Here is a 10,550-nt window from a genome sequence, read left to right as displayed (position 1 = left end):
AGCTGCCTCCTCATTGGAACGGAATAAACATGATTGACATATGTACAGACAATTCTCGCTTTACCTAAGTGGACCATTCAGCAGACCTCTATATAAATACTTAATTTGAATTTGCCAGGGTCTGGGGAAGGAAGGAAGGGAGGGAGCAGGAAGGGGGCCACGTACAGTGGAGGGAGAACATAATTCAAGGACGCGTGAGGGGCCAGATACAAAGAAACAAGAGCAGGAGGAAGCACAGAGGCCTTGACCAGTCACGTGTGGGGGCTGGAGGAAGAATGGGGGGCAAACACAGACACAGACAGGAGAGGGTAGGTGACCAGTGTGGTTGGAGCTGGCAAAGGTCTCCTCACCTGGGGTCTCTATTGAAGGTGGCCATGGCCTACTATGTTTCTGTACTTCCATTATTCTTCTTTCACTTGAAAGGTTTTTTTTTTTTTTTTTAATTTTCGTGGTGGGGGGTGAGAGGCCAGGGAGAGCCCAGTGGAGGGGCAGGAGTGGGGTGAAGGAGGGCAAGGGGAGGTGAAGAGAAATAGAGAGAGACAGAGAAACAAAGAGTGAGAATAGTACTACTGTAAAGCAAACCACACTGGTGGTTTTTTTGGAATGTGGGTTTTTTCCAGAATTCTTAATGTAAAGTAGAATTTTCATAATTCAAATTTACATAAATCTAGAATCATCAGTACTGAGATCAGGCCCTCCTTTCTTGCCTGAATCATTCTTGGGGTCAGCATCTCCTTTGCTCAGGGCCTACTGGGCCAGCTCACTGGATGGACTGTGAGTCAGGAGGTGAAGATGAGATTCTAGAGGGGTCTCTGCATGCCCCTCTCCCCTCCCATTCATACCGCTCTTCCCACTCTGTCCCTTCTATCTTGGAATGTACATCTCTATGAATGTGTCCTTGTGTAAATATTTGTGACTGTGTCTGCCTGCATATCTGCACTGAATGAATATTGTATGACCAAGGTCAAGTAATTGGCAGATCTAGGAAGCTTTGTTGGGAAGGCAGCTTAGCATAGTGGATAGAGTGTTGGGCTTGGAGTCAAGAGAGTTCTGAGTCCAAATTCTGTCTTCAACATTGACTAGTTGTGTGACCAAGGTCAAATGGTTTAACTTTTCTGAGCCTCAATTTACTCATCCGTAAAATGGGAATAACAAAGAGATGATATGTGTAAAGTGCCCTGCAAAGCTTATTTGTTGTTCAGTTGTTTTCCAGTCATGTCTGACTTTTTGTGACCCCATTTGGGGCTTTCTTGGCAAAGATTCTGGAGTGTTTTGCCATTTCCTTCTGCAGTTCATTTTACAGAAGAGGAAGCTGAGGCAAACAGGGTTAAGTGACTTGCCCAGGGTCACACAGCTAAGTGCCTGAAGCCAGATTTTAACTCAGGAAGATGAGTCTTTCTGACTCCAGGCTTGGCACTCTATCCACGGCACCACCTAGCTGCTTATGCAAACCTTTTGCCAATATAGAAATGCCAAGTGTTATTCTTTGTGCATGTGTGAATCTGAGTCTTTGGGGTTGAGGCATGTGCTCCCTGTGTCTGTGTGTACAGAAGAGGTCGCATTTCTGTAGGGCTTTTGGGTTCACAAAACACCTTCTTCAAAACATTCTTTGAGATAGGTAGTGAAGTTATTTTTATTTCCCTTTTACGGGTGAGAAACTTGAGCCTTAGAGATGAGAAGCCGCTCCTCCTCAGAAGAGTAAACATTCCCTCTGAAATGCCCCTGAGAAGTGGCCATTCAGTCTCTGCTGGAACCGCTCCACTGAGCTGGGTGACCGATGAGGTCACCCAGTCTGTGGAAGGGCATTTTTAATTGTCGGGAGGGAGGAGACAAACTTGTGAGTGGAGACCCAGAAAAAAGAGGAGAACAGACAGCAAAAGCAGAGAGAAAGAGGAGACAGAGACAGGTAGAAAGGCGACAGAGTGAGAAACAGAAAGGGAGAGAAAAAAGAGACCGAGTGGAGGTTAATAATAATGATAATAGCTAACGTTAAGATTTATATGCCAATTTATAGTTTATTAGGCTTTACATGTCTTAGTTGATCCTTATAACAACCTTGTGAGGTAGGTGCTGTAATCCCCATTTTATAGATGTGCAAGCTGAGACCAGTGATAGAAAGGGAAGGAAGGAGACAAGGACTGTATCTGCTTGGCTCAGCCCAGAACTCCCTGAGGGACAGGGCTGAGTCTCCCTCTCAGACTGGGGATTCTTGAGGGTAGAAATTCCATTTTTCCCTCAGGCCGGTGACACCATTCTCTCCCATAATCTACAGCATAGAGACCGGGGAGAGCTAGGGTTGGGGAGATGTCACACCTCTGGATAGTGAAAAGGAAACAAGAGGGGAACCATCAGAGTAGGAAGAAGGGAGAGGGGAACACTTGTCCAGCCTTGTCCCTCTAGATCCTAGTGTATAGGAGGAGGAAGGTGAAGAAGAGGAGGGTGAAGACCACTCCCCCAAAGCTCCCCAGGGCAGCAGCCCCCCCTGTGTTGCATAGGTCTTGGTTACAGCAGGAGACAGGCCGAGTCAGACCGATGCCATCCACATCTGAGGGCACACACTTCTGGGCACATGCCTTTGTGACTGTAGCATCTCCCAAGAACGGGTACACTGCAATGGGGGCAGAGAATAATGGGCAAGTCAGGAGGCCCCCCAGCCCAAACATCAAAGTCCCATTCCCTAATATATTCCCCTCTGCTCATACAAGCCTCTGACCACCAAACCCCAGCTCAAAAACCCCCTCCTCCAGGAAGTCATCCCTGATTATGCATGACTAGATTCAATCACGACTGGATTTCCTTCTACCCACAGTGCTCGAGTGAACTTGAGTGTTCCCTAAGAATTCCGGGATGGAATGGGTACAGTCTTAACAAAGGGGGAGGGAAAACAAAATTCTGTCTAGTGAGCTGAACCTTTTCTTTGACTTCCCATGGTAAAATTAGAGATATGTTTTTATTCAAACATTGCTCAGCTATGTCCTACTCTTTGTGACCCCATTTGGGGTTTTCTTGGCAGAGACACTGGAGTGGTTTGTCATTTCCTTCTCTAGCTCATTTTACAGATGAGGAAACTGAGGCAAACAGGGTTAAATGACTTGACTAGAGTCACATAGCTAATAAGTGTCTGTGGCTAGATTTGAACTCAGGGCTTCCGAACACCAGGCCTATCTATTGTGCCACCTAGGCTGCCCTTTTACTCAAATAATTTTATAGGATTTAGAGCTGGAAAGGGGCCTTACAGGTGGCTAGTCCAAACCTCTCATTTTACAGGTAAGGAAACTGAGGCTTAGGGAAGAAATTGACTTGCCCAGGGTCAAACATAGAGTAAGTAGTCCAGCCTGGATTCAACCCAGGTCCTTGGACTCCAAATCCTGCTTTCCTTACATATAACACTGATATTTAATCAAATAACTTGAAAATATTTGAGTTTGTAATGGGGCTTGGCCCCTGGGTGTATCAGTAGCTCCACAGAAGAATGGCCCTTAAAGATGGTAAGCCTAGAGTCAACAGACCTGGGTTCGGATCCCGACCTTGACCTTGACCTTGACCCTTACTAGCTGTGTGATTCTGGGCAAGTTCCATCCTCTCTCCAAGTTTCAGTTTCATCTGTAAAACATGGGTGGTATTTCTTTGACTACCTAAACTTCCAATGTTGTAAGAAAAGTACTCTGGGAACAAGCCAGTGGTCTCAACATGTTCATTTTTCAATAGTAGTTATGTGTAAAACTGGCATCTCCTCTGTTTTGGTCACCAGCCCTCTCCCCAGTTAGCTCATTAGATTAGAAATTTTTAAAAACTGAAATGCATTTTAAATTTTATAATAGAAGTCTATGATAAGAAGAATTCATATTTCTATAGCTTTAAATTTTAAAAAGTATTTCCTCATGAGAACATTGTGAGGTAAATAAGTCTCTCCTCCTCTCTGATCCATTTCCCATCTCTGGAAAATAGCAGGTTGGACTATTAATAGTTCTTTTTTTTTTTTTTTTTTAGTGAGGCAGTCAGGGTTAAGTGACTTGCCCAAGGTCACACAGTTAGTATGTGTCAAGTATTTGATCTGAGGCCAGATTTGAACTCAGGTGCTCTATCCACTGTGCCACCTAGCTGCCCCATTAATAGTTCTTAAAGTGGGGTCTGGGGACCCCCTTTCAGTGACCCTTTCTGTGAGGTCAAAACTATTTTCCTAACAACGCTAAGACATTTTAATTATAAATTCAGTATATATTGATAGATATAACCTATGTAAACAAAAGCTCTTTGGAAGATTCTCAAAAAATTTTAATGATGTAAAGAGGACCTGAGATACAAAAAATTTGAGAACCATTGCACTAGGTGATCTCTAATCCCATATAGGCTTTTTTATGTGTAGCTAGATAGTGTAAGTAGTATTATTCCCATTTTATATCTGAAGATAATAATGAAATTGACCAGCTCTCTCAATAACTTTCTGTGGTCCCCTATGACTTATAGGATAAACTAAAAATTATTCATCTTGACATTTAATACTAAATTTTGACTCCAATATGGATTTCCAGTTTTATTTCACGTTTAATTTTGTTCATGCACTCTGTTTTATGGCAAAGCTGTACCTAAAGCTGTTTCCTCATCTTTTCCTGTCTTCTCTTGTTTCCACTCATTCCTAGACTTCTCTTTTTATCACTGCCGGTCAACATCTGTCTCCACGTGACACCATCTCTAGGAAAGCTTCCCTGAACCCTCCCTCTGAGGGAAGGTATTTCTCTATCCTCAGATTTCCCCAGGGTCCTGCATTTCTTTTCTGCCCTGGTTCTGTTCTATAGTCATAGGATCCTAGTTTTAGTAAGAAGGGACCTTAGAAGTCATGCAATCCAATGCCATCATTTTAACAGTATCACTCCATGAAAAGGGTGCTGGATTTGAAATCACAGGACCTGGATTCAGATCCTGGCTCCATCATTTACTTCCAGTGTGACCTTGGGCAAGTTACTCTCTGAGCCTCCTTTCCTCACCTATAAAAGATGCTGGTCCACTTTAAGGTCCCAGCTCTAAGTCTATGATACCATGAAACTGAGGCCAGTGGGGCTAAGTGATATCATCCTTATTTTTGTTTTTTCTCTCTTTTCTTTTCTCTCTTCTTAACTTAATGACTGCAACCCACAACCCCTAGTAAGCCAGAAACTAAACTTTTTTTAAGGTCATAGGATTTAGAACAGGAAAGGGATTTTAGAGACCATTTGGTCTAATCTTTCCATTTTATAGATGGGGAAACTGAGGCCCAGGGACTTCAAAGGACTTGCCCGAAGTCACATGGGTAGTGAAAAATAGAGCTAGAATTCAGGCACAGGTCCTCTGATCTCCAATTGTAAGCACTTAATAAATATTTGTTGAGTTTCCATTTTTACAGGTGAGGTAACTGAGGACCCAAGAGGCTCTATGTCTTTTTCAAAAGCACATGGCTTGGGGCGGTTAGGTGGCACAGTGGATAGAGCACTGGTCCTGGAGTGAGGAGGACCTGAGCTCAAATCCAGCCTCAGACACTTCTTAGCTGTGTGACACTGGGCAAATTACTTGGATTGCCTCAAAAAAAAAAGAAAAAGAAAAGGGAAAAAGGAGAAAAAAAGCACCTTGCTAATAAAATGGTGAAGCTAGAATTTCAAGTCATACATTATGACTCCAGGTCCAGGTTTCTCTCTACTAACCCCATTGACTTTCTTGCAAGAGCTGAAATTACTCTATGGAAATTTTCCTTCCTGCATTGTTTTACTGGCCTTGCCCCAGGTAGGTCATGTGAGGCTCCCTTCCTGGAACCCTTGGAACCAGACCTCTCCTCTCACCTTCCTCCAGGGAATACATTGTCGTCTTGCACATGGTCTCATTGGGGGCGCAGTCTGCAATGGTGGTGCAGTCAGAGACATTGGTGGGCTGCTGGCAGCTGTAACATTTCAGGGCACAGGCTACTTGGGGGAAAGAAGAAGGATGGTTAGGCTGTGGCTTCTCAACCCTCTGGATCTTCCTCTCAGACCCAAGCCTGATGGGGTTGATATGCTCCCTGCCCACAGAGAGCCCCTGATCTAAAGGGGGAAGGGGTTGGGGTAAGGATGAGACCCCTGCCCTCAGAGACCTCCCAGACTTTGGAGGGTGACATGCCTCTTATCCTCTGGGAGCCCACTACCCCTGCTCTCTGGGAGCCACCCATCAGGTGGAAAGGACCCCCAGCCAACATTCTGTTGTGTCCACACTGGCAATCAAGAAAACTGGGTTCTAGTCCTGGTTCTGTAACTGGTTCCTTTTGTCATCTGGGGATGGGTCCTTTCATCTCTCTAAGCCTAAGAATTCCCCTGCAACAAATGGGGAGGGGAAGGTGTGGAGCCAGATGCTTTCTAAGACCCCTCCTAACAACCATCTAGAACACAGGGCTCCTGGATGCCGGAGTTGGGGTGAGGGTAAGGAGATGGAGGGAGTTATAGGAAGAGGGAAATGGGATGACTCCCCTTTGTCTTTGGGGGCAAGGACTCTGAAGTGGAGGTGTGTTGTGTAAACAGGTTGAAGGTAACATTCCAAGAATAGCCTGTACCCTTCTCTCTGTACATTCCCTCCCCTTACGTCCTTGAAACCTGACCCAGCCTCAGTACATCCCCTCTAACCAACCAAAAGGCAGCACTCGGAGACCCAACCAGATCTCCTGCCCACCTCAAGTGTGACCTGTGTGAGTCACTATTATCTCTGGTTAACCCCTTTTTCCCCAGGGAAAGTGAGATTTTTTTTGGTTCTGGACCCAGTCCTAACACGCCTCCCTTCTCTCCCCATCCCTCTGGTGCAGATAGTTAGACCTAGAAGGGATCTCCGAGGAGAACTAATCCAATTCCATTTTACAAATGAGAAAATAGAGACCCAGAAAGGGAGAAGGACTGGCCTTTGGCCACAGAGTGAGTCAGAGGCAGCCAGAGGGACCTTGGACTCATCATTAACTCCCCCTCACTGTCCGATTTAATAAGTTGCCCAGCTTTGTTAATTCCACATTGCAGTATTTTTGGTAACTGTCCCATGTTCTCCACTCCCACTTCTACCACCTAGTAAAGGCTTCTTTGTCACCTCTTACCTGAACTATCAGATTCTCCTGACCTGGCTCCCCACCTTCTCCCCTCCAAGCCATCTTGTACACTACTAGTCAGTCTCTTTATCTCAAATACCATCAATAGCTCCCTATTGCCTTTTGGGTTAAAGTTAAAACTCATCACCCTCTCCCTTGTCTGATCTCAGCCTACCTTTTCACTTCATCACCCTGCTCCCCCTCACACAGACTGTGATTCTCGTGAGCCTCCATGCCTCCCTCCTCTTTCTCTCTCCACATTTCTCTATGTCTAGCGTAAGCTCTAGGTTCAGTAAGTATAAATCTATCTCCGTCTTTTTTTATCTTTTTATATCTTCATCCGATAGGAGGCATATAGCACTACAGTCTTTTACTCCCTCTCTCCCTTCCTCTTTCATTTTTGTCCCCATTTCATCTTTTTTATTTCCCTCTATCATCTCCATATCTCTCTGTATCTCTATTTTTAAAATAACTATCCTTTATCACTTTGCCTCTGCTAGGTCTCCGTCTCTGTCTTTGTCTCCAGCTCTGTAGGAAACAGGTGGGATAAGGACATCATGAGTGCTGGGAGAGAGAGAATGGCAGGTATGTGGAGTAAGGTCTTCCTGTTACGCCTTTCTCTCTCTCTCTGTCTCTCTCTCTCTCTCTGTCTCTCTCTGTCTGTCTCTGTCTGTCTCCATCTCTGACTTTCTTAGCTTGCCCAGGTCTTGTTGGGGAGGTCCTTGTGAATGAGAAGAGTCTTTCATTTAAACCTATTCTGGACTCCTTTCCTTGACCTCCTGTCTGCTTTTGAGCCCTCCTCATTCTCCCCTCCCCTTCCCATTCAGTCTTAGCCCCCATCCCCATCTCACCAAGCTCCCCGAATGCAGCAGTAGTCACAGCCAGTAGTACCAGCCTTGATGCCCACATAGTCTCCTTGGTTGTGCCCAGCATCTCCCAGGCACCTGCAATTTTGGCTTATCCAGGGAGAGGAGGAGGAGAAGGAGGAGGAGGAGGAGGAGTGTAGAGTAGAGAAACCTGTTCTATAAGAGGATTAGCCTCATCTAATTTCCAGGGCATCCCTCTATCTCTCTTTTTATTCGTGGGGCTGCTCAAGAGTTGGGCTGGGCTGGAGGCTGGGGGACAGACCCTTTGGTCTTGGCATCCTGCCAAAATGGTGACCACTTACCTCATCTAAGAGGTCCAGCACTGATAACTGCATTCCTGAAGCTGTTCTGTCTATAGCTCAAGGGAATTCAGTAAAGATTTATTAAGGGCAACTTTGCATGAATTACTGTGTAGGTTTCTGGCATACAAAGGCAAAGTGGTCCCTGCCCACAAGGTCCAGATAGAATGTGCTGCCTCAGGAAGTGGTAGGTTTCCCTTCACTGGGGGTCTTCAAGCAGAGGATGAATGCCCACTGGTCAGGGATACTGCAGAGGGGAGGAATTCTCAGTCAGGCTCTCGGTCTAGATGGCTTCAGAGGTCCCTTCCAGCTCTTACATTCAGTGCTTCTGAGTTTCCATTCTATTGAGGGGATACCAGGATAAGGTGGGTGGTATAATGGAAACAAACAAACAAAAAACAACCTTAGACTCAGAGTCAGGAAGGCCTGGGTTCAAACTCTGCCTCTGATGCTTATTAGCTGTGTGACCAAATGAGGGGGTTGGACTGGTGACCTCTCCCTATTAGCTCTGTGATCCTGCAAGGTCACAACTTCCCAAGCCTCAGTGTCAACGAAATTGGGAAAGTAACTATAGTGTCTACCTCACAGGAATTTATGAGGAGCAAATGAGATAATATATGCAAAGTGCTTTGCAAGCCTTAAGCTGTTATGTAAGTGTCAGCTATTATAAGGTTAATTGTTATTGCTGTTATTATCTTCATTATTCTTGTATTATTAAGCTGAGTAGTGAGGAGCTGTTTCCTTGTGTTGGGTTGTTGTAAGTATTTTTGTTGTCTTTGTCTTCATCTCTCTTTTTCTTTTTCTCTTTCTTCTTCCTTCCTTCCTTCCTTCCTTCCTACCTTCCTTCCTTCTTTCTTTCCTTCCTTCCTTCCTTCCTCCCTTCTTCTATTTCTCTTTTTCTTTTCCTATTTTATGGATGAGAAAGCTTAACTAAACTTAGAGGAAATTCCAAAGAAGCCTATTTTGTCTGTGTAAGGGAAAATGTCCTTACGATTACAATAGAGTTATCTAAAAGGACAGTTGGCTACCTTGGAAGGCAGTGAGTTCCTTGTCACTGGAGTGGCTTCAACTGAGACCTCTCATCTTTGTACTTTTGCACAAACTCTACCCTATGGCAAGAATGTGCTCTTCCTTCAGCTCCGCCTTTCGAGTCCCTAGCTTTCTTTCAAGCTCAGCTCAAATGCCACCTTTCATATGAGGCCTTTTCTGGATTCCCCCCACCCCAGCTGCTAGTTCTCCCTAGCAAAATTACCTTGCACTTCTTTTGTTTACTTTTTAATATACTTATCTGTATAAATCCTACAGAATGTAAGTTCCTTGAGGGCAGGATCTCTTTCATTTTAACCTTAGTATCCTTAGCATCTAGCACATATAATAGAAGCTTAATACTTGCTGATTGATAAATTGAGACTGATTGACTATTTAGGGGTGTTGTATATATTTTAGGGATATTATATTTAGGAATTTCTGTTCAGGTATGGGTTGGCTTAGGTGTTCTCTGATTTGGTGATTCTATGATCCAAGTATAATCTTACTTTTGCCCGTGACAAGTATGGCCACTGAGGGTGAGGGAGCAGGGACCTACCTATTGGCTGGGTGGTTTATTTAGCATTTCCCCTAAGTCCCAGCGATCTTGGACTTGATCTGGACTTGACCTTGGACTACCCAAAATGCCCAGGTTGCCATGACGCTGAAGGAGAGAATGTTGATAAGAATATGTGACTAGATGAGATGGCTCCTCACCCAACCTATGTTCTCTCTCTCTGGTATTTTCTTGTTTAACATAACAGGCACCAAGGTATCCTGGGTGACCTGTCCCAGGTGTGCTTGTATATGTCTGTGTATGTGTGTTTCCTCCTTTGGTGGATTGTAAGCCTGTGGAGGATAGGAAGTCTTTCACTTTTGTCTTTATATCCTTAGCATCTGGGAACAGTGTTTGGCACATAGTAGGTGATGAATAAATGCTTGTGAATCAATTGGTTTCTTCTCTTTTGTTTCCATTTCACTCTCTCTCTGGCCTCTCTACTCTCCTCTAAACCACATGCTAAGGTTGACTGTGGGAGCCGGGTTGGCTTTGAGGATGGAGGAGGGATATCCCAGAAGGCCAGACTCAAAAGGGATTCTTCCCATCAGGGAGCCCCCTGCCTAATTAGGAGTCCCACAGGGCACAAACACAGACACAGGAAAAAAGGATTTAACTAGAAAATGTTTCAAAGTATTTGGCTGATTAGCATTAGAGTAGGGAGGGATTTCAGGGGATCTGTGAATTTGGATAGGAAAAAAATGACATCTTTATTTTAACTGACCTCTCAGTGATAT

General features: G+C 44.7%; 1 protein-coding gene across 2 annotated transcripts; it reads right to left on the bottom strand.

Moving 5' to 3' along the window:
• Window positions 1-1,989: 1,989 nt before the first annotated feature.
• LOC114030265 (ly6/PLAUR domain-containing protein 2-like) lies at window positions 1,990-8,099 on the bottom strand. 2 transcript variants are annotated; one of them, XM_027845072.1, is made up of 3 exons: window positions 7,918-8,099; window positions 5,811-5,933; window positions 1,990-2,608 (listed from the first exon to the last, which is right to left on the bottom strand). In XM_027845072.1, exons 1-3 carry the CDS (start codon window positions 7,997-7,999, stop codon window positions 2,397-2,399), a joined length of 417 nt encoding a protein of 138 aa, XP_027700873.1. In that variant the 5' UTR covers window positions 8,000-8,099; the 3' UTR covers window positions 1,990-2,396. The 2 variants fall into 2 exon arrangements, with proteins under 2 accessions (XP_027700873.1, XP_027700880.1); XM_027845079.1 differs by having other exon boundaries at window positions 5,811-5,930.
• Between the last annotated feature and the right edge of the window lie 2,451 nt (window positions 8,100-10,550).

This window comes from Vombatus ursinus, unplaced genomic scaffold (assembly GCF_900497805.2).
Source record: "Vombatus ursinus unplaced genomic scaffold, bare-nosed wombat genome assembly UNPS02005236.1, whole genome shotgun sequence".
Lineage (NCBI taxonomy): Eukaryota > Metazoa > Chordata > Mammalia > Diprotodontia > Vombatidae > Vombatus > Vombatus ursinus.
Note: the sequence above shows the minus strand (reverse complement) of the source record. Positions and strands in the feature narration are given on the sequence as shown.

Excerpts from the sequence above, each read along its gene's own strand:
- LOC114030265 (XM_027845072.1), bottom strand. The coding sequence starts at position 7,999 with ATGCTGGGCACAACCAAGGAGACTATGTGGGCATCAAGGCTGGTACTA. Across the intron at positions 5,934-7,917 it reads TGCTGCATTCGGGGAGCTTG|TAGCCTGTGCCCTGAAATGT; the intron begins GTGAGATGGGGA and ends CTTTCCCCCAAG. Across the intron at positions 2,609-5,810 it reads AATGTATTCCCTGGAGGAAG|TGTACCCGTTCTTGGGAGAT; the intron begins GTGAGAGGAGAG and ends CCCCCATTGCAG.